Below are 22,176 nucleotides of genomic sequence, written 5' to 3'. Positions count from 1 at the left end.
AAAAAAAAAAAAAAACCCAAACCAACCCACATCTCTTATAGACCAAAAGAAATAAAAAACAAAACATGATTTGCCAATGAAATTACGAAGGAGAATAACAACCCTTTTTATTGGCTGGCAACAATAGGCTTTAATTCTGTAAATTAGCAAGACAACTTGACACAGACACATTTGGCCAAGTTTTATAACACTGAACAATGTTGTAATCTTGATTCGACTTTAAAATTATAGGGAAGCTATTAGAAAAAATACCACAGCCCTTACTTAAGACTTTCTACTGAGGGGAAAAAAAAGAAGGTTCTTAGAAAAAAGCTGAGTTAATGCAATGACAAGTGACATTAAGAGGTTCTTCCACTTTATGTGCTGCAATTGATACATTCAGACTAACTTAAAAACATAGACAAAACAATTAAAGTGTGCAGATATTCTGGCCAGCAGTTAGTTTTACACATCCATGATGCAATATTAAATTATCTCTTTCTTTAAAAGGCACATTTCTTTGATGTAAAATTCAGCTTTTGTGGTTCATTAATACATGAAAATGAAGAGTGAAACAATTTTACCATGCTTGTGCTTTAACAACATAGCTGTATTGGAAGACTTCACCCCACAAAACATACAGTGAAGCTGTAAGAAGCTTGTACATCAAGGTACAGGGCATAACCTGAAGACTAACAAGTGGGAGATGACAGTTTAACAATGAATAATTCAAGTCAGCCATTAATTCTAAGAATATGTTCTGTGCTGAAGTTATTATTGCTGCTGCAGGTAAGATGAAGAGTTTAAAAATAATTTTTTTAATCAGTGGTGTACATCAGAGCCATTTCTTCCCAGACAACACTTAATATATAAACCACTTTTAGATAATCTAATTATAAACAATGTAACTAGTTAAAATTTGTCATGAAATTGGTATGCAAGCTTTAGTTCTGAAACTGACAAACTTGGCATTTAGAAATCCAATTCAATCTCAAAAATCTATTGTGTACGTTATGTTAGTATTGTCACATTAATTGCTAGATCAAATCAAACAGGGCTTAAAAGGAACTGACACTGTTTCAGTTTTCAAACCGGTCATTTGTATTCAAATTCCGTGATTCTCCATGGCGTAAGAGAAAGAAGTCATCTTTTTTCAAGCCATATCTTTCAAGAGCTTCATTCAATTTAACTGGAGGATCCAAGTAATACTGAAAAAAATGAGAATAATATGAGGGAAAAGATACCACTGCAACATTTTTTGAAGGGAAAAAAAAATACCTCTAAAAAACGGAGGGAGGAGGAGGATATTTGTCAAATTAAAATGTTTGGATTAATTTGAAGTATTTGAACGATAAGAACAATGATTTGCAGCTGCAGAGTAACTAGCAAGGCTCAACTTGGCAGCCCCAGCTCGGTGGCCTTAAGGCAGCGATGGATCCCTGGGAGGAAGCGCTGGCCGCCAGCAGCCGGCGCTTTCCCTCGCTCCGTAACCCCGCGCTGTCAGCGCTCCCGTCTGAGCGCTCCCCCTCAACTTACCCCGGTGGATTTGCTACATTTCCGACAGGCATCGTCAAGGAGTAACCATCTAAATACACAGTAACATTTGTACTGCGGGTACTAGTAGCACCATTTATTGGAAACACTGCGGGCAGGAAATGTTCTATCCATGCATCACATCCCATGTTCCCTCCATGCATAGACAGGACAGAACATTTATACACTATCAGGAATGAATTATGAGAAAGTGGTGCAACTAATACACAAACAAAGTTGAAAAACAGCTACCAGACAACATCAAAGCAAATGTTCCTATTCATTGCACTTTCAGTTGCTGTGAATGTATCTGGGTAACCTTCTTATTATATCTGTGGACTTGGGGGAGGGGTGCAGAAGGAAATAAAACATTGAAAAAAACATCAAAAACTCAGAATAACTGATTTTTTTCATATCCTTTCTGGTTTCAACTTTGAATCAACTATTAAAAATACTGTTTATATATTTAGTGGACAGAATAAATACTGTATTGACCTACAGGCATGCAGTTCTTACTATCTCCAAGTGATGCACCACTCAGAGTGTTTTTATTACTGCATACATAATGAATAACACTGCATAATACTGCATGTGTCCTCATCTGTTATGTTCCGCAGCATTTGGATATCAGAAATCCTCCACATTTGCTTCAATAACTCTGTACTTTCTTAATTATGGAAATATTTTGTGTAATTGGTTATGAAAAGCTAAGTATTGTTTTGAACAACAGTATATAGAGTAACAAGATTTCACTAATACAAAGTTCACCTTTTAAGTTTACATTTACAGATATGTAAGTTAAACTGCACAAGCAAAGCTTCACTAATGACTGTCTAGTCCTTGGAAATCTGAACTCATGTTTAATTTTACAATTTACCTCATTTGCTAAAGCAAAGGTTCCCCAGTGAATTGCTACAGACTTCTTTGCTTGAACATCAATATGGATTCTTACTGCTTCTTCAGGATCCACATGCTGGTATTTCATAAACCACCTACCAAAACAAAGAGGCACTTTTTTGTGTCACCTAATCCAGTGCAAGATTTCTCCTTTCCTGCCATTACAAAGTACAAAAAGAAATATGTGCTCACCTAATCAAATAAATCATAAGCATGTACACCTGGACAACATACAGAACACTCAAGACTCAAGATCAAGAAACTAATATACACAAACATGCCCATCAAACAGCAGTTCATTTATTGTACTCTCTTTTTGAAGGATTTTTTCTTATCTCTAGTTTCAATAGGTTAAGGACATATTACTGGTGCCTTGAGGCATTAGGGCTGAAACTTTAAAGCAGTCCCTGAAAAAATTTGTGTGTGCTTCTGAGATAGCCCAAGGGAACAGGCAAAACGGAAGAAAGAACTTTACAATTTTTGAAAGATACTGAATTTTTACCATGCTATTTAGATTCCCATCTTTTTTTCTCATACCATACATGTTTTCTTTATAAGCGTGTATGAGTACTATTATCTAAATGTTTTCTCCAACAGAAGAAAAGTTATCTCTTCTGAGCAAACAGATTTTTCATACTCTATAAGTAAGTCATCTTTGTCTACAAGTAAGTTATAAAACCAAAGTAAACACTGAAGGAAGAGAAAAAGAGCAAATGACACACACTGGAATGGGCTGGATTAAATTGCACTGTTTCAGAAAAAAAGGCACAGAGTAATAATTTCAGATTTTTACTCAACATTTTTAAAGGAAGAAAGACAGCAAGGATGAATCAGCAGTCTTAAGTCTGAAGAAAAAACTCTCAAACATCAAACATACACATACTTTTTAATAAAGTACACCTACAGCTTTGACTTCTGGGTGTATTTTTTGTCATCAGTACATAATTTCATTTATGTATATTGCTCAAACTCCGATTTTCCTACCTTGGTTCATAAGCTCCAATGGGGATGGCTGCAAGATCAAAAGGTCCAAACCTTTTACCTATTTGTTCAAAAGCAAAACAATATCCAGTATCTCCTGCAAAGAAAAACCTATTCCAAGGTCCCAAGACAGACCAGCTGCCCCAGAGAACCTTGTTATCATCTGTCACAGTCCTTTTGCACCAATGCTGGGAAGGGGTGAAGACAAAAGTTACCGAGTCATGACCAGGGACACAGTTCTCCTCCCACCAATCCAGTTCGATCACATTCTCACAACCACATCTCTGCATCCACTGCAGAAGCCCCAGGGGCACAAACCAGCGCAGCTCGCTCCCGAAGCGCTGGTTCAGGCTGGCCACGCTGTTGTAGTCCAGGTGATCGTAGTGCGTGTGGCTGATCAGCACCGCGTCTATCTTGGGCAGCTGCGCCACCGTGCACGGAGGCCCTCGGAAGCGCTTGGGACCCAAGAGCTGAACAGGGGAAGCTCTCTGGCTGAAAATGGGGTCAGTAAGAAATATGAGTTCATCCATTTCCACCATAACTGTGGCATGTCCCAGCCATGTGACTCGCATACCAGCTCCTGTCTTCCCAGCATCTTCTGGTGTTTGAACAAAGTAAGGTTGTAACACTGGGAGTTCTTTATCGAGTTCCTGGCAAAAAAGAACACAATATGCATGAGAGATTTCAGAATGTACTTGGCCGTGGAACAAAAACTGCATACAAGGCACAGATCCATACAGTCAAGACTTGGACTTTGTTTATGCTTTTATGCAGAGAACTGCAGCACCCACCAGATGCCTTTTTCATGTCCATTTTCCCAGCTACTTCCTCCTAATTTAATTTTAGGTTTTTGCAACATTTACACTTCTCTGTCGAGAAAGAGAAGAGAGTATCCCTTCAGGCCAGCAGACCTGATAAGAGTCTGGAGGCATTGCAATGAAAGCACTGCAAGGCAGTAACAGCATCCCAGGAAGGGATTCCTCCACCTGAAAAAGAATATGTATACATACACACAGATTGTTATTTAACAAATACTCAAGTTTAGATTATGCATCTAAATGATGCAACCTAATAAATCCTAGCACAAGTAAGTCACAGATGAAAGAAAACGCCACGTTCCCCAGTCACGCTCCACAAAAGCTCTGCTAGCTTTTATCAGGCCCTCTCTCTATCCATCCTCATTACATCTAGAAGTAGCACACAAAGGTTAACTTCACTTGGCTAATGTTACCTATTAGAATTCTGCCTTCCAATCCTGCCAAGAATTTAATGACATTCATAAAAACCAAAGTAATTTTTATGATAAACCTTAAAGTACTTAGATATGCTTGGTTATGAAAAGGTTCCCCCACCTCCTCTCTTACTCCAGCTTGACAAGTTTTGCAGTCCCTACTTGAGTATGACAGGTCAGAAAACTGATCTGGCTGAGCACTAATCCAGAAATAAAAATACACAGTTCTCATTTTTATTGGCTCCAATTTGACTCTGTGTGCATCCTCAAGCTGGCACAAAGGTGGCCATGGCTGTACATTACTACTGAAACTCACTGCCCAACCACCACTCATTCTCTCATCTTGAACTAGAGTTATGCTCATCACTGCCATTTGGTTGAAGTGCTAATGCAAAAGTTTTATATGCAATAAATAAGAGCTTTCCTATTAAAAAACAAACAAACAAAAAAAAAAACCCCAACAACAACCAAAGAGTCATATTAGGATCCTGACCATCTCTAGCTCAGCCACAATGTGGCTAAGGCTCTCGTCCCAAACACCTATGGTTGGAACTCTTCACTTTGCTTTTAAAGAATTTTCATGTGCTAGGGCAGCTTTTAGACTCCTGACACTCCTCTCCCTCATAATCACAAATGTCCCAGCACTTCTGGTTCCAAGTCAAGTTCTGCCTGCCATGGTTGCAGCTCTCATTCTCTCAGCCTAGCACAGATTTGCACTTTCAGTGAGTTTATACAGAGCTGACCTTGTGCTCCTTTAAAAGTCCAGCTGATGTTGTGACAGTTTAGGACTCCAAGAGTTGCCTTGCTAAACCAGTCCTGACAGCTTCAGGGAAATTACTTTCTCCACAATATTTTATTGATTTGGAAGGCATATGTTGGGAAAAACAAAGCATGCACATCTCCATTCCCCTGCAATTCTGCTGTAAATAATAAAATATTAATGAAATTGCTTTTTCTGAGAGCTAATGGACAAGACATGTTTACTGAACAAGTTTCATTACTGTCTACAGGAATGAGAAATAGATAACCTCCTATAAAGCTGAATGTAAGGTTAATACAATTCAATCCCCTAATTCATACAAGAAAAACAGGAATCTTAGACTGAGATAAATGGCTGCTTCACCAAGAAAGAAGCCATCATTTTCTTATCTCTATTTCATTCTAAGTACATGGGAACAACATTGGCCACAGAAATCTGAACCACAGAAGTGTTATACTGTGATATTTCAATTTTAAATAAAAGAAAGATACACAAAACTAACATCATACTCAAAAATGGAAATTAGGACAAACTAACAAATTACATATGGTTAAGTCAACAAATCACATTATATCAAAGAAATAAAACTCAGATATGGAACTTAATGAATAAGTTCATAATGCAATTTAGGTCAGTTAGTACATTTTTTATGGAAAATGTTCTTTTTAAGTAGCTGGTTTTAGAGATAGACTCCAAATTTCTCAGAATTAAATTAATTCACTTATTTTTGCTGAGGCAGACTGATGTTTTAGCTATTGCTGAGCAGTGCTTACACAGCATCTCAGCCAGCTGGCTGGGGCACACAAAAAGCTGGGAGGGACACAGTTGGGACAGATGACCCAAATCCATCAAAGAGATATCCCATATCATATGATATTGCACCCAGCAGTAATATCTGGGGTAAGAAGGAGGAGGTGGGGGACATTCAGAGTGAATGGTTTTTACCTTCCCAAGTAACTGCTGCATGGGGTGCAGCCCTGCTTTCCTGGGGATGGCTGAACACCATGCAAAGACAATAAATTTCATAGTTGGCTTGTGCACACATTTTTTGCTTTACCTATTGAACTGTCTTTATCTCAAATCACAAGTTATCTGATTTTTCCCCTTTCAATTCCACTGGGGTACAAACAGTGTGTGTGTGGGGGGGGGGGGGATAAAAGTAAGCAGCAGACAGGGACTTGGTTGCCTAAAGCCACAACACATCTGCACTACTAATAAAGGCTTTACAATGATGTCGCTGGGACTGATGCTATCAAGTATTTAGAACAGTTGATTTAAAGGTAGAACTGATCAGTATAAAAGGCATTTGTAAGAGTCACACAGAGAGGAAGATTGACAGAGAAGAGCACAGTCCAAACAACTGCTATCCTGATCTATTTAAATGAAATCCTGTGAACAAAAGTTCAAGACAAACCAAGAGCACAAAGGCAGTGTAACTTGTGGATCTCCAGGTTTGTGATACACAGGCCTCTGAAATGATTCCTCAGAGGATGTGATTAGAAATCAGGCATGTTGCTGAGCTATCATGGTAAATTACATCAAAACATTACTTCTGCATGTGCATGTGATTTATGCTTGGGGTTGTTTGGTTTTGGTTTGGTTTTTTTGGTTTGTTTTTTTTTTTTTTTTTTAGTATTTTACAAAAGCACACCAAAATCCCTTTTTAATAGAAATAATAAATACTCAAGAGACTTCAAACTAAAACACAAGTTCTATTAGCAGTCTACTTCACATTAAATACTTAAAACTCATACAACAGGATAAAGAAATATAATGAATAAAATATGTATCTTATTGAACTTTTATCCTGCTTTAATACATTTTGTTCTGTCAGACTAACCAGAAACATATTAAAACTAGAAGAATTATAACAGATTTTTGAAATACAGTAATTATGTCAAATCAGCTACCAACAGAAGTAAAATGTGCTCAATGCTGTCTTATCTTCATTACTCATGTAATACAAAAAATTCCTCCTGCTGTGTCCCTTCCCCCTCCCTGTTCTCCTTTCCCTTCTAATGCAAAGCAAGAAAAAACACATGACAGGCTTTGGTAAGACTAGCTGATTAGCTTGGGATTTTTGGTGCTTAGTGTATACTGGAATACCACAGGATTTACAGAAATGAGAACAATCTAAACTGCTGATCCAACAACTAATAATTAAAGATCCTCTAACAGCTCTGAACAAAGTTATTAATAAAGCCTGTAATGAAAATACAAGAAGTCCATGCATTCTGGATGCAGGATCATTCTGAAGGCATGATTATAATACATATAGCTTTTCCACAGTGAAGCACAAGTATATATCCTGGATAATATACTAATTTTTACATATGTAAAGCACTTGGTATAGATAAACTGAACCTGCCCAGCATAGCAGGGCATCACTAGGCTCACTCAATGTGGCAACTGAAGCAGGAGTCTGCTCAAAGGACGCGACATCTAGCAGCGAAAAATAAAGTATGGAGCCCTTAGTTTGAATTTTAAACAAGCTCGGATGCACTTCGCAGGCTGATACAGGGGTGGAAGAAAACTGGTTGAAATAAGCATCAAAATGGCTGAGGGCTCCAGAAGTGCATTTCATTGAGCCCTAAGTTTTTCTGTTTCTGATTTACTTCACCAAACTTGTGAATAATTGTAGACGCCTAAGTAAAAGATTTCCTATGCAAAAAATAAAGTCAGCCCATGATTAATCCAAACTGTGTCAGAGAGATGGCTTTTTGGCTTTTCAACTGATGCCTTGTAGATTTCTTTGTGATCATCCTTTACTGTAGGGACAAACTGTAAATTAAAGGGGAATGCTGCAGCTCTGCACTGCATCAGAGTGCTGTATGCTCTGCACTCCACAGTACACCTCAGCATTGCCTTTGGGGGACTTCAGTCACTACCCAGGTTTCTGACTGGCACTGGGAAGACATGAGGCCTGTTCTACACAGACCAAGGAGGGCAGCGGCCAAAGGCAACTGAAAATGTGCAGGTGTGCATTTCATGGAGATGTAGCCAGCACACTGTCTAGAAAGCTGTACACACTGATACATGTTGTTGATACCACAAGGAAGAAACCAAATTCTAAAAAGTAAATTGCTGAAAGGGATCCCAAGACTGACACAGGTTTGTTGTTTGCCTAAGTCAAATTATTTTTTATTATTATTATTATATTACAGCCAAGGTTATTTGTTCCTTAAACATCCCCAAACCTCTGACCATCATGTGTTAATGCCTAATGTGACTTCCTTGTCCACAGAACTGATAGAATTCCTTCCTTCACAGGTAGTTCAGGTAAAACAAAATGGAAAGCTCTTTACTAAATACTGGCTGTGAGATTTATAGATTGCGTATACCTTCCTGCATGCTTACAAGCATTATTAACATCTGCTTGTTAACAAATACTGTCCTTGGTTGTGCACCCTTCAGCACAGCTTTTCTGAAGTATAGTCAATGCATCAGAAACACACTGAGAAGTGATTCTGTCAAAACTTAGTCATCTTCATACCTCCTGTGACCATAAAGATAACCCATGGCTTTCCAGTACCCATTACTCTTCATGGGAAAGAAGCTTCTCCTGTCTCCTTCCTTACATACAATACCTGACTAAAGCATTTCACCAAGAACAAGTAACAGTGTTACCCAGTAAACTGGCACTGCACTTTAAGTGTTTCAGTACAAATACTTGCTCAGGTTAGTTTTAACATATGCATTTTTTTCTGTGTACTGAAACATAACAAAAGGATTTGTAAGTATTTTAATAAGTAAGTGACAAACTATTACATTTTCATGCAAGAGATGCAACGTATGCATTAAATTGCCATCTGGAAAAAAAGGCAAAATTAAAAAAAATGGATATGTCATGAAAGAAGCTATTTCATGCAACACAAATTAAGTTAATAGTATGCTTCATAAGGCAATACCTATTAAAAATGAATGGCTGTTACTGGTTTATAACTAAGGGGGACAATTTTTTTGTTTTTATAACTGAGCTGTATAAATTAAAGTGTGGGGAACTAACAAGTAGATAAAAATTAAAGAGGTAGAAAGTATTAACCCACCTTTTGAAAATAATAAAATGCCAATAAAATCAGAAAAGTAAGGCTTAGAAAAGTCTCCAGAAGATGCCTAATGAGTATTAGTTAGAAACTGTCCTATTTTATTGATGAGAACAGAGGCAAAAGCAGTCTTAATCACAAAAGTAAAACATGGAAGTATTCACCTGCTTGGAGCGTGGCACATTGCTGTTATTTTTTTCCATGAAGGACCATTTCAAAATGTTGGGTAAGGTTGGTGATTTCCATGTTGGCCACGGGTTGACAAATCTCCCATCTTTGCCTCTCTTTGATTTAGTTACATCCTCTTCTAATCTGTAGTCCAGCCTGAAGCTTTTTCTGAAGGTCCTGGAAGAATCGGAATTGCCCCCGGAACCTCGACCCGAATTCTGACGTTTCTTCACTGCTTCTTTAGGGTACTGGTTACAGGCACTTGAAGGCTGTTCTTGGTCTGTGTTCTTATCCATACCTTTTTCAGGAGAGCTAAATCAAATTTTAAATTAATCAATATTTTCTTGGTCTAGCATCAACATTCATAAGACTGAATGTTCTCACACACATCAGGAACAAGCCCGCCTTTCCTGTTTTATGATCTACTGTATTTTTTTAATCAACAAAATATGCTTTTAAAACAGTTGCTATTGCACAAAAGACTTCAAAAACATGCTGTGACAAGCAGACATGAGGGCTCTTTGTAGTTCAGGCCGAATTTTACTCCCTGGAATGCACAGCTTCAGATACTAACACTATTATCTACCAACTGCAAAAGTGAGGGGGAAGGGTTCCTTAATTTACATTTTGGAAGAATAGCCATTCCTCCTGAAACTCATGACATTTAGTGCCTGATGTAATACGATCCTGCAAGTCTGTGCAACACATACTGGAACTATACTGTACCTCGGGATTTGCCTATATAGTGACTTGGTTTTGTAGCAAAAACAGCAGTCTTGTGTAACATTATTAACACTTATACCAACACACATGCAGGAAACTCAGAACACAAAAGATATTTGGTACCATTCTGTATTTTGTCTAAAACAAACAAGAAGTTTATTATAATAAAGGTAAATAATTGTGTCAAATATAATTTTGATATACATTTAACTGAACTAACTGGTGAAAGGTCACAGGAAATTAAATATTTTTAAATCACGGCTGCAACATTCACTCAATTCCATTGTGAAACACAAAAGTGAGAAAATAACCGAGAAAAGCTTATTTCTACAAAGCCATGATTCTGGTACAGTTCTTAGAAAAATATGAACTCATTAGTCAGAGTCTCCTATCCCAAACTGCACTTAAGTGTTGCAGACTTTACAAATATAATCAAAACCCAAGGTAAAAAAACCCAAATATCACTATTTTATTCTGGAAGTCGCTAAAGCAATTGAATTGAATCTAAATGCTTCAATTTCCATATTTACGTTCAACTGAAATGTTGACAGTAAACACACTGTCCTGTTAGATTTAAAAAAAAAAAAAAAAGGTTACTGTTTTAATGAGTGCACAACTTTCTGGCATTTACAAATTCTATCTAATTAAAACTAGAATACAACTAGACAGCACTATTTACAGCTTAAGTACCGTATTAATTTTTAATAACAAATTGTGAAGTCCATCCTGTGGGAAATTCTCCACCATATCTAAGAGATGGACATAGTTTTGTCCTATCTACTGTTTCACTAACTCAAATACTCAGACTCCAGCTGTACACTCAGAAGCACTGGGCTGATGTAGGCAAGGCAGTCCATGCAAACATTGTCAGAGAACAGAATGGAAGCTCAAAGTTTTCTTACAAATCACGTAACTCATTCTACCCCCATAAGCTCAATTAGAGGGAAGATTAAATATGTTGTTCACTGCAACATTTCAACTAAGATATTACACACATGTATCAGCAAACTGAACCCAAATGCATTTGCTGGTGATGCTCCAACTTCAAATACAGTCCATTTCTGCTATTTCAGCAGCAGCTGATGATGAAACACTAAGTATGGTATCAGCTGCAAAGAATATGACAATTGATAAATATTGTGAAATTTTCTTAACAAAATAACCATTATTGTGCTATACAGTAGAGATAAAATACTAACACATCAAAATTCATTTCAAATAAAAAAGGCATGAACTGCCTTCAGAAAACATGGCTGATTTTTTTACCCCAGTCACAATCTTATTTTTTGTAATTGCTTTGTATTCCTGTTTCCCTGCAGTTCTACTGAAACTACTCCACTTACGTACTTCCTATTTAGCATTAGGATACCTTATCTGCATCATAATTTAAATTTAACTGTTGCTATTTCTAGGCTTTTTTCCTCTATTCCACTAAACAGTTCCCAGAATCAGCCTTCAATGAAACACTCAACTTGCTCTTTAGTATTTTACACAGAGGTAAATGATAACACAAGGAACTAGTGACACAAAAAGGCAGACAGAATACCCAAAAAAATGGTACTGAATACTTTAACTTTTACTTAAACTTAAGAGTTGGGTTTGGGTTGTCTTTTGCATTCCTCAAAGAGCATTTTCAATGCCAAGTCAGTTTATTAATTTAGCAAAGCACACAGACACAGCATAAAACAGCTACTCTTTTAGAAAGCATAATGAAAACAAATCACAAAAGTTTAATCAGATAGGTACTTAATTCCAGGAAATGATTCTCTTAACATCTCAGATGTCTGATTTTTAAAACATATATAACTACCATAATTATTGCTCCTATAAGACATTTTATATTAGAGACTGGGGTGCCTAAAGTTTTATTTTTAAGCTTCTGTTTATCTATTCATTCATCTCTAAAATGGGTGAATTTTACTTTTGCTTAAACCTTCATATAAACCTTTGATCTTTTTCTGAAAGTATAAACCCCTAAGGGAAGCAGGGATCAACTATGCTGATTAAACAAAGACAATGCCAAAGCATTTAAGGCACTGCAGGTATCTATCTGTCTGCCAACATATTTTCCACATGATGCACATACATTACTTTCATTAGTATTCCATAAGCAACCGAAGGGATTAAAAGACCTCAGTGCTCACAGAATACTTTAAATCTTTTACATGCATAAGAAAGGGACACATTTACAATCAGTTAAAGTATTCCTGATGAACTGTAAGTTCCTTTGAAGTATCAGTCTTGCCAGATAGTTTCTCTTCCATTTAAATTTATTAAATATATACTACAATATTCATGACATAGTTTTCTTATACAGAAGAGCAAGGTGATAATTTCTTGAAAGCCAGAAATCATTAGCTTAAAATAAAACTCAACCAATTATTAGACCAAGGAGATTCTTATGCTTTTGCAACAGAAAGCCTCTACAGATAAGGAGATTAGCAGGTATACTTTAAAAACTAGAAAATACCCAACCAGAAATTGGTTGGTTTTTCTGCCAGCTTTCCTAAATTCTTCCTACCCAAAAATAATAGTTTGGAACTTGAAAAACTACTTTAAGCACCTGAATGGCAGCAAAATTTATGAGCTATAGACATGCAAAAATCAAACTGGAACAGAGTTCTGTTCACTTAGGAGGGACAGAGGGAAGGGATCACATCCCTGGTCAATCTTTATTGTTATGTAATGTTCTACATAAAATCTTTTTATACTTTTAAATATAAAGAAAAACTACTATTCTACTTAAAATCATTAAACAGCTTTCCTGGCAAATGGAACCCATCCTTCAGGATGAGGCAACTCACCCCAACAGAGGGCAAGTGCATTGACACTGTTTCTAAGAGGGGCTCAGGAGAGATACAAGACAACCACCCTCCCTCTCTGTCCTCAGAGATGCTTCACTCTTTCAACTGAATTCAGAAGAGGAAATGAACCAAGATGTACAAACTCCTAAAGAAGATCATTAGTCATCCAAATTCACAAGGCCAGAAGGTGTTCTAGACAGAGGGGAAGAACACCACTGGCTGATGAATAAGACAAAGTTTAACATGAATCAAAATACAGAGCTCACAGATCAGGTTTTCCAACATCAAATACTAAGGAACCCCCCCATAATCCACAAAGGAAAAGCGAAGTTGCAGATCTGATAAGACACGGCATGGAAGGTCTGTGTATGACATCCCACTAAACTGACACCTGTAAACAGGATATAGCCCTTAGGACAACAGGTTTTGGGTAAATGGCTTATTTTTCATTGCTTATATAACTAAAATACAAATATTTTGACTTTGAGCCTTGTGTTTACTTAGGAAAATAACAAAACTTTAGCTAAATATTTTAATGCTCTATTTCAAAAGGATACAACAACATTACAAGAAGCACTCTGCCATTGTAATTTTTCTTTTTAAATGGTCTTTTAAATACAGCAGAGCTCCAAATTACTTGAACATTGGCATAAATTCTATTATCTTCACCTTTTCCACCCAGCCTCTGCCAAGATCTGCTTCTCCATAAATGCACTGGATGTAGTTCCCCCTACTAATCACAGAGCCATGCACAACATGCTACAAAGAATCGTTGGCCAAAACAGACTTTCTCTTCTTTTCTACAAAGAAATGTGGTCCTTATGCAACAAATGCATAGGCCTGAAAGTTTAAGCATTGCTATGAAGCTATGGTTTACCAGAACACAACTTCCCAAAAACTTTACAATTGCCTGGCAAACATTCCATAGCTTCCCAAATACCTTTAGTTTCTCTGCGTTTTTGAAGTAAAAGGTTTGGTTCATTTTTAATCACTGTCTCTCTGTGTAAACTACAACCAGAACTAGGCTGCACTAATGATCACCTAGAAGAGACAGCACATAATTCCCAGCAAACTCACACCACTACAGCCTTACCAACACAAGACTCTGAGCTTTCTCCATATACAGCTACACAACTCCAAAGTTCCCTTTCATTACACATATTTTTAATGACTGCAAAAACCCATGCATTTTGGCTTGAAATAAAACAAAAAATTGTTTCAGTTAGAAGGAAAGGTATTTGCAAACACTAGGGACCATGTAAGTAATTGGCTCCCACAAGCTTTACTATCAAATGACTGCCAGCTAAGTTTTGGCTCTGCTTTTATTTTCCCTTCAGGTCTGAAATCGGCCGCTTTAATTAATGAACAGTTTGAGACTGGAAAATTCTGAATGCATTTAAACTTTTATTGTGCAGTATTTCAAGTTGTTCCATCTTACCACTGTAGACTTATCAGAACAAGAACCTGAGCTTTCTGTGAACTGCATACTGCTACACATCTTGAAGTTTTCTTTCATTATACCTATTTTTTATCACTGCACAGCAGTTGCATCAGCAATTATTCCAGATGCTCTTGTTATTAGAATTTCATACAAAGATCTCTCAAGTTTGCATTAGCTGATTATTTGAAACATATTAAAAATCTTTAGTAACAAAAAGTGTTGCCAAATTTTTCATTCAACAGATCTCTAAGTATCTTGATTCTACACTGTCTTTGTGTACTATTCAAGAAAGATGAATAAAAGAGTTGATTACAGAAAAAGGAACAGCTCTCTCCATAAACAGCCTCATGGAATTAGAATAAATCCTTTATAATTCTTATTTAGCTTTGAGGATCAACAGTAAAACAAAGCAAAGTTTTATTTAGATATCCTGGAGAAAAATAAGATTAGTTACAAATTAAAGAAAGGTGAGGCATCTACCCCATGGTCATCTGTTGTTAGGCTTATTCTTTAGCAGCTGTATTACTTAAGCAGCCACGACCATGAGCCAATCCATTTCTGCCCTTACTGCTAACCCAGGTTTGCCAAAACAAATACCTTTGTCTACATGGTGACCTTGTTTAAGAAACTAATCTAGCTGATAGTCACTTCTTACCTTTACCATCCCTAGACAAGCAATTTTCACCTGCATCACTGAGCAACCACGCAAGTGTTTATACCAACAAACTGGTTAGGACAGGGAAGGATGAGAACAGGAATATATTGTAAACAAAAACTACTTATGCCAGCACTGGCCTAGAAAAAAAATAATGAATTAAATACCCTCCATTTAGAATTCACTGTGTAGCTCAATTACACATACCATCAAGTTAGATTCAACAATTCCTCCTACCCTTTCACTTTCAATCTATTCCCTTCCAAGGTTTCACTTACACTTAGTACTGATGATGCTGCAACTCTCCATTTACCTCCTTAGATAGTAATAGTAATAGTTTCATATTATAACCAAGCACATTCAATAGCTACCTACCGCCCACAAGGCAGCCCACTCCCATTACTACACATTCTACCTCAATTTTGCTGGTATTCACTAGGGGAACTAAACCAACAGAAAGTTATTCATGCCTATCAGCTACACCTTGACATGCCTCTGGATACAAATGCAAATAGGCTTTAGAGTCAGGTCCATCAGTAGTCCCTGGAGCCAATTATTTCTAAAGTCTGGGTTAAATCTGACCAGCTGCAGGCATTGTATCAACTGAATAAAGATCCTGGATCTGGGACAATACATAACTATTTTCCCTTTGTTTTCAGGTGCCCCAGCTGAATGTCCCTGTCAAATATGAGCATTCTGTAGTCCCCAACATGTCTATGATCTGTAGATAATATGACAGAAGATTTTTGTTACATGCATATTTTGTTTAGGTTGTGATCCCTTACATGACAGTAGCTGACCATAGCGGACACACAGAGAACAGAGATGGCACACTCAGGAGCAAATTTCTTTAGCAATATAGGCCTTTAAAAGAAATCATTTTCCTCTCTACCCTCACCTTTTACTGCAATCTTGAATAAAAGAACCCAAAAGTTGGCTTGTGGCCATCATATCTGAAAGAGCAGCCTAGACTATCATTATGATTAAGCACAAGAGCAGTGTAATTCTGTGCTGTTGCTGAAGCAGTCACCAAAGGGAAACTGGAGTCAAATCTCCCTACACCAGAAAGGAAATTGCTTTCCTTTGCTCTCCCTTAACAACTAGTTTCATAAGACTAGTTAATTTATAGGAAAGAATGTTGAAAGAACAAGAGCTGGAATCAAAGTTTTCTTACCTGCTCTGCAGGACTGAGGCTGACACACACAAGCAAGGTTTGTGCATTACAGCTGTGTAATGGTACACTAGACAATACCCAAGTCATAAATCAAATGCAGACAATTTGTAACTCAACAGAAAAATAAGTGCAAATAGCATATGTGCACAGCTGTACAGATAAGTAATGGATTCCAACAGCAAGTACAATCTCCATGGATGGCTCTTCATAGATATACAGAATTTCAATAAAGAAATTTTTCCAAAAGAGCAAACATGAAACTTGTACCAACCCAGCTATAGGATCCAGAGCCCAGCTTTAATGTTCTGGCACCAGCTGCACTGGTGTAACTATTTATGAAAACAAGCAGTTCATTAGTTTCAGTTGGTTACTGATGTGACTCCCATTAATGACAGAGGCATACCTTGCCAGGATGGGGTTTACTGTCAGAAGAAATTGTCAAACTTTGAAGTCGAGCATTTAAAAATGTATTTTAGCCATTCCTGTGTGTTAACAGCCTCTACATGTTGGAGTTTGCATTTTAAGTTATTATGCCATTGAAGCTCTTAGCATACATTTTTCTTAACTAAAAAAAGAGTTAAAATATTACAAGCTCACACTCCATCCTAAGGGTAAAGGTTTTCCACCTAACATCCTAATGTCAATTAGATATGATTAAACCCAAATGCTATTGAACATAATGAAATTAAGGCTCCAATGTGCTGTGGGAGAAAACCGATTTCTTTTGTAGCATGTGGTTAGAGAGGCAATGTAAGAACTGTTTCCATAAAAATGAACAAAAATCATGTTAAAGCTTTGATGCATAGGATCCACAAGGGAAAGTAGGATCTAAAGTTCATTTACTATTGACTCCAGCACTTTTATGTGTGCAATTGCTATCTCCACCTCATTTGCTAAGCCTTTTAATTTTCTTTTTCCTTGTCACCCCATGCCAGAAAGGAACACCTATGCAAACTTCCTCTAGACTCACACCAAAAATAATCCTTTAAAAGCCTATAAAACCTCTGTTGTCCAGGAAGTGCAGCAACACCCAAGAACTCCATTTTAAAGTTAATAGACAGTCACAGAATTTTATTTATATTCATATTTAAAAGCTTGTCTATTTTGATTCCCTCTTTTCAGTTCAAGGTACAGGCACATTGGGTCCAGTGTAATTTCCCTGCAACATGAAAATACATCCCTAAATTCTACTTGATTTTCAATAAAAAATAAACTTTTGCTTGTCCTAACAACATTCTCTCTCTCTCCTTCTATGCATTTAAATGCACCCCATACACATGTGGATTTTACAGAACTATTTATAACATTTTAATTTAAATTTATTGAAATACAATCAAATAATTTTCAGTGTGGCTAAGACTAGGAAGTGATTTTTTTTTAATGCACCTGTTCAAAGGCCAACTTTAAAACAAGTTAAGCCAAAAGGTCACCAGCTTTTCCAAATAATGAAAGTTTTGAACATCCAAATTTCATACCAGAAAGCCAGAAAACACATCCAGTACAGCACCCTTATAGTTCTTTAACTGAAACAGACCCATTTTAAGAAGAAAGTCCAAGGAACAGCACAGACACACAGCAAAACATCCATACTGAAGGAAACTGGAAACATCGTGATACATAAATGTTTTTCATCACACCCTTTTTCCCTATATATATAAAGGGCCTTTGACTCCATCCCCACAACTTTAGATTACAATGTGTTCCTGTACTCTAAATGAAATGCAAAGTGCTTTGGTTGTTAGTCAACAACAGAAGTGTTGATACTAGAAGTTGTGTGGTTTGGGTTTTACTTCTTATGGAAGAGTCAAGGCATACTTCCAACACAAACATGAGCCATCTACTAATTTTCAAGGCACCATCCTAAATACATAGGTGTTTTAAGGAGACAAAGTGTTTCAAGTAAACAAATCTCAATAGACACACATAAACACCTTGCTATTGCCACATTCTTATCAGAAACAGTTGAATATCACTAAAACCTTCCCACAAAAACCTGTTCAAAGCACAACAAAAATACTTCCAAATATTTTAAGCAATAAAACCTGTTGTCATATCATAAGCCTTACTTACCAGGCAGTAGGACTTCCAGCTCCAACCACAGTTAACAGGTCTTACAGAGGAAGTAACTCCTAACAGAAATTCTTTAACACACAATTTTTCAGTCGCACATCTTATCAAACGTTGTTTTTCACGTTAGGACCACGATGGCAGCAGTGTTTTTACAGTGTCAGTTGGCAATGCCCCATTCTCCTTCCTAAACAGCTTTACCAGGTTTAGCTGCTTGTTGTATGCTATTCAAACCCAAAATGATGCCTTTCTTGTACAGCTTCTAAACACCAGGATGTTACATGCCAAGAGTATATAACACACAACTTCTTTCCTAGATTTTATAAGATTTTTTTAAACTAAGTGCAACATTTATTTTACAGAAAAATCCTTTTTGCTCAAATCTTCAAGCATAAGGCGATCAAGTGATTTTTCCATGGTCCTGGCTCTGAATGTATTAGAAAAAGCAACCTATAAAGTTCAAGTAATACACTGGAAGACATTAAAGGGAGATCAGGAAAGGATTCATAGATGTGACAAAAAGAAAAATTAATTTCACTACAGGTGTTACATATAAAGACCTTAACTAATACAGCAGTATTTCTGTTTTTCTCATCACAGACAAAATAATTGACTTTCTTTTTGCTGAAAAGAACTTAAAACCTATTTCTGAATGAAAAATTAACAGTTTTAGTTCAATCTTGATCTTATAAAGGCTGAGGAAAATAGCATATTTCTTCTGGTTGTTCCTCAAATCTACTTACTGCAAGTGAATAAAATTATAATAGTGGATTGCTTCCTCTTAAAAAGGTTTGACATCTCTTGATTTGAGGCCAAGCAGAAGCTGAATAACTGTTATTTCTATTTGAACTGTTTCACTGTCATCCCTTACTTCTCTCCGAAAAACAACTCTCCATCATCCATAATGGAATCAAATAGGGCATTCCAACCTCCAGATATTAAAAGGTCCCATTATTTTTTATAATAGGTATTGCAGCTTGAGATAACTTGGGGTATTTTGAAAGGCACTGCCGTAATAATTCTTGAATTAATAAGAAAAAATAATCATATTCTTGTCTTCCTCAAAATGTTATCTACAAAATAAGATAAGCTTCCTACTGTCTTAACTGATATAGCTACTACTATAAATTATATTAAAAAAAAAACTAAAAACAAAAACCCTTTTCAATGTTTTTTGCCAGAAAACTGAAGTGGTTTCCCTGTCACTGTCTTTAATTTTGATGCCACTTTAGTCGGTGCAGTTTGAGAATTAAAGAAAAAATACTTAAATACAAATAGTACTTGCCTTTAAAACTAAAACTTTCTTCATAATCGCCATTTAGCAAATGAAAGAAATCATAATTGTCGCCAGAAAAAAATTTCTGCGTAAGTTCATTAATTTTACTGCATGCAGTCAACACTTTCCCCAAATCCTTGCTAGCTAGAGATAATTGACGATCATTGAGATTATTTGACTGCACTAATTACATTAAATGACCTCCTTAATATCCTCCACTTCACACTATACAATGCGAACAGAAACATCTGTTCGTGTCTCCTCTTCAATAGAAAACATTCTCCAAGCCGCCACACTATGAAGCGGATTTATTTTTTTTTTTTTTTTGCGATTATATAACTTGTTTCTTTCCGAGCGCTGCTGCAGCATGTGTTACTGTCAGTTGACAGAACCGAAAGCTCTGCGCTGGCAGCGAACGCAGGACGTTTTTTCTCGCAGGGTTTCTCTCACCGGTGCGAAAGGATCCCCGCGGGAGCAGCCGGGTTTGGAGCCGGCGCCCGTCGGGTCTGCGGCCAGCCGGGGCGGCAGGCAGGGAGCGGGGCAGGGGCACTCACCGGGCTGTGCCGCTCCTGCCCGGCCGGGAGCCGGGCTCGCCGACCCACACACCTCGTCCGCCCACCCGCGAACTTTTCCGAGCGGGTGCCCGCGCCCGCTCCAGCCCGCTCCCACTGCCTCCGCCCGCTCCCGCCACACTCACCGGCGGAGCCCCGGTACCGTGTGTGCGTCTGGAGAGCCCCGCTGCCGCGCTCGGAGCAGGTGCCCCGCTCCTCCGGCCGCCAGCCGGGCTCTGATGGCGGCAGCCCGGGCAGTGCCTCCCCTCCGGACGGGCACGGGACAGGAGCCGCCGCTCGGCTCGGTCCGCTTTGCCCCTGCTCACAGGAAGGCGCGGGGGCAGAGACCCCCGGCCCCAGAGCGCTGCGGCCGCTGGAGCGCCGCTCACCTCCCGGGCTGCTGCTGCCTCCCCTGAAGAGTCTCGTCCCCCTTCTCCTCCTCCTCCTCCTCCTCCTCCATGGTGCCGCTCCACCCCTTCCACGGCGGCGGCTCTGAAGGTCTCCAGTAGGAGCTGTTGAGCGGCTGCGGCGTTCCACCTGACCAGCCCGCGGCCGAGGGCAGCGCGACGAGCTGCACGGAGCCGCTCCACAGCGCCCGGCGCCCCGCCATGGCGAGCCGGGGCTCCGCAGCACCGCGGCGGGCAGAGGGCAGCACACGGCCCGGCCCCGCACCGCGGAGCGGCGGGCAGAGGGCAGCGCACGGCCCGGCCCCGCACCGCCGAGCGGCGGGCAGAGGGCAGCGCACGGCCCGGCCCCGCACCGCCGAGCGGCGGGCAGAGGGCAGCGCACGGCCCGGCCCCGCACCGCCGAGCGGCGGGCAGAGGGCAGCGCACGGCCCGGCCCCGCGGAGCGGCGGGCAGAGGGCAGCGCACGGCCCGGCCCCGCACCGCCGAGCGGCGGGCAGAGGGCAGCGCACGGCCCGGCCCCGCACCGCCGAGCGGCGGGCAGAGGGCAGCGCACGGCCCGGCCCCGCGGAGCGGCGGGCAGAGGGCAGCGCACGGCCCGGCCCCGCGGAGCGGCGGGCAGAGGGCAGCGCACGGCCCGGCCCCGCACCGCCGAGCGGCGCCGCTGGCAAGATGGCGGCGGGGGCCGTGTCTGAGGGGCACGGGGAGCCCCGGAGCCATGGCGGGACAGTGCCAGAGCTGCCGGCGCGTTCTGCCCCTGGAGGCCCGGGCTGCTCCTCGGCACCGGCGAAAGGGAAGCACTGAGCTGTGCTCCTGGCCGGCTCCGATGGGCAGTAAGCGCTGCCTGCAGTCCCGTTTGGGAGCACGAGCGTGCTCCGACCACCGGGTGCTGCGGGAAAAGTTTGCCGGGCTCGGATGTCCCGGCAGCCCGGGGCGGTGCCGCCGTCCCCGGGGCACCGGCGCGCACGGGAGGTGCCCACCCTGCAGGCGCCTGTGTCCCTACGGCCTTGGGAAGGTAAAACTCGGGTCCAAGTCACTTCTCTGCTCCCATCTGATGGAAGTTTCCAGGCTATAGGTTGAGAATTGAGGTATTTTGAGGCATCCAGCTCAGAGGAATTGGGTTCTCAGAAATAAATGTTGTATTTTTAAAATATTTCCTTACTTCCTTAAGGACAAGGAACAGCAAAGAACGAAGCTATGCAGGTGTGATGTGAAAAACACCCTGTATTATCTAGCAGCAATATGAAATCTAAGACTATCTGGAGCTCTGATAACATGTTTATGTACATTTTATCTTGAAGTTCAGGACTGGATGTATGGTTCATTGGTAAAGAAATCCTAACTATGTTCAAGGCCAAAGTTATCAATGCATGTCTTGAGACGCTAGAAATATGGGCCTTACTTTTGTGTTATCTGTTATTCTCTTAGTTTCCTTAAGGTAAAGGAATGATAAAACTATCAAGCTACCTTGTTCTGTATGAGTAATCTG

At 39.6% G+C, this 22,176-nt stretch overlaps 1 protein-coding gene across 3 annotated transcripts; it reads right to left on the bottom strand.

Moving 5' to 3' along the window:
• Positions 1-82: 82 nt before the first annotated feature.
• NAPEPLD (N-acyl phosphatidylethanolamine phospholipase D) lies at positions 83-20,930 on the bottom strand. 3 transcript variants are annotated; one of them, XM_021546144.3, is made up of 5 exons: positions 20,673-20,930; positions 9,589-9,904; positions 3,394-4,040; positions 2,390-2,504; positions 83-1,187 (listed from the first exon to the last, which is right to left on the bottom strand). In XM_021546144.3, the coding sequence occupies exons 1-5, from the start codon at positions 20,891-20,893 to the stop codon at positions 1,059-1,061; spliced, it is 1,428 nt and encodes a 475-aa protein (XP_021401819.2). In that variant the 5' UTR covers positions 20,894-20,930; the 3' UTR covers positions 83-1,058. The 3 variants fall into 3 exon arrangements, with proteins under 3 accessions (XP_021401819.2, XP_077639770.1, XP_021401820.2); XM_077783644.1 differs by having other exon boundaries at positions 1,077-2,504; XM_021546145.3 differs by having other exon boundaries at positions 1,077-2,504; positions 20,430-20,715.
• Between the last annotated feature and the right edge of the window lie 1,246 nt (positions 20,931-22,176).

This window comes from Lonchura striata, chromosome 5 (genome assembly GCF_046129695.1).
Source record: "Lonchura striata isolate bLonStr1 chromosome 5, bLonStr1.mat, whole genome shotgun sequence".
NCBI classification, from domain to species: Eukaryota; Metazoa; Chordata; class Aves; order Passeriformes; family Estrildidae; genus Lonchura; species Lonchura striata.
This window is presented reverse-complemented; position numbering and strand designations above follow the sequence as displayed.

Bases quoted from the DNA above. Each gene is read 5' to 3' on its own strand.
- NAPEPLD (XM_077783644.1), bottom strand. From the start codon at position 20,893: ATGGCGGGGCGCCGGGCGCTGTGGAGCGGCTCCGTGCAGCTCGTCGCG. The intron at 4,041-9,588 runs GTGAATACTTCC...CTTTTTTGCCAG, and splicing joins ATGTGCCACGCTCCAAGCAG to GAACTCGATAAAGAACTCCC. The intron at 2,505-3,393 runs GTAGGAAAATCG...TTGTTTTGGTAG, and splicing joins ATTGGAGCTTATGAACCAAG to GTGGTTTATGAAATACCAGC.